The following is a 1097-nucleotide window of genomic DNA, read 5'->3' as shown; positions in this document are numbered from 1 at the left end:
TAGTAATAAGCAGATTATAGATTTGTTTGTATTTTTCTGAAGTTAAAAAAAGTGAATTCACATACCTGAAGTGTATTTATTTGCTCAAAATCTCTGTTCCTACCAGGCATAAATCAGACAAAGCAAGTCCGCAGATTATCAGGAGGTCACAACATCCTCTTGAGTTACTACATGGCAAGTAACATATCTGGTTGGGATTTGGACAACTCTTCCCTTTCGGATGATGAGCCTTGGATCCGTGGTGAGTGCAAGTATCTGTTCGGGCTTTTACTTCAAAACCCTTTAATTTCTGTCCTAATTCCTTGAGAAATGGGTCTTATATAGTCCAGTTTTCCTTTTATGTATTTTGGAGTGAATTTGCTAACTGCTTGTAATAACTGATATTGGTTTTGGCGATGGATTAGTCGGTGATGGGCAGTGTGGCTTGCGGATGTTGGATGGGAACTTAGGGCGTGAGAATTGGCGTGTGCCGCTGCGAGAATGCCCTGTTGACTTGCAGTGCGATTTGGTAAGTGATTTGTACTGAAGCATGTCTTGGTTGTGTTTTTGTGTGGTTTAATGTTCTTTGGCTTGGGTTATCTCTGTTTTTTAATGTACACAGAATTTATTCAATAGTAGTGAATTTGGGGGAATCTGTGTTGGTTGAGGTGACATTTTTTAATTTCAAAATTTACTTTTTTTTCTGATAACCTATGCTTTTACTTCATTTAAAAAGCATCAAGAAAATTAGGATGATTTCATGACTGGAAAACAAGTTACATGTCTACACAAAGTTCAAAATTTATTGTATTTTTTTTGTAACTTGAGATAAATGATGTATCAATATACTACTTGCATTTCCATATTTGTTATGCTAAAGCATTCTCTTCTCATCCAGTTGGACGTAAGTGGTGACAGAGTGCCAGACTGTATAGTACGAGGTGGCAACACAATGCTCTTTATGATTGAAGCTCGCTTTGGGACAGTTGTGTGGCATTTGCATGAACACAAGGAAGGTAAGTTTTAAAAAAAATATGTAGGGTATAATTGTATGTTTTGATTTTTTACGTAAAATTTGATTGAATTCAAATATGCATTCATCCCATCTCTTCAAGATA

The 1097-nt window shown here is 36.1% G+C and overlaps 1 protein-coding gene across 1 annotated transcript in view; it reads left to right on the top strand.

The window, feature by feature from the left end:
- LOC119585258 overlaps positions 1-1097 on the top strand; it is a gene marked incomplete in the record, with an annotated part of 14895 nt that overhangs the window by 7368 nt on the left and 6430 nt on the right. Inside the window, 3 exon segments of the mRNA XM_037933926.1 lie at positions 107-241; positions 405-508; positions 878-995. Of these exon segments, the coding sequence (XP_037789854.1) occupies positions 107-241; positions 405-508; positions 878-995 (357 nt within the window).

The sequence above is a fragment of the Penaeus monodon genome, chromosome 19, assembly GCF_015228065.2.
Source record: "Penaeus monodon isolate SGIC_2016 chromosome 19, NSTDA_Pmon_1, whole genome shotgun sequence".
NCBI lineage: Eukaryota > Metazoa > Arthropoda > Malacostraca > Decapoda > Penaeidae > Penaeus > Penaeus monodon.
Note: the sequence above shows the minus strand (reverse complement) of the source record. Positions and strands in the feature narration are given on the sequence as shown.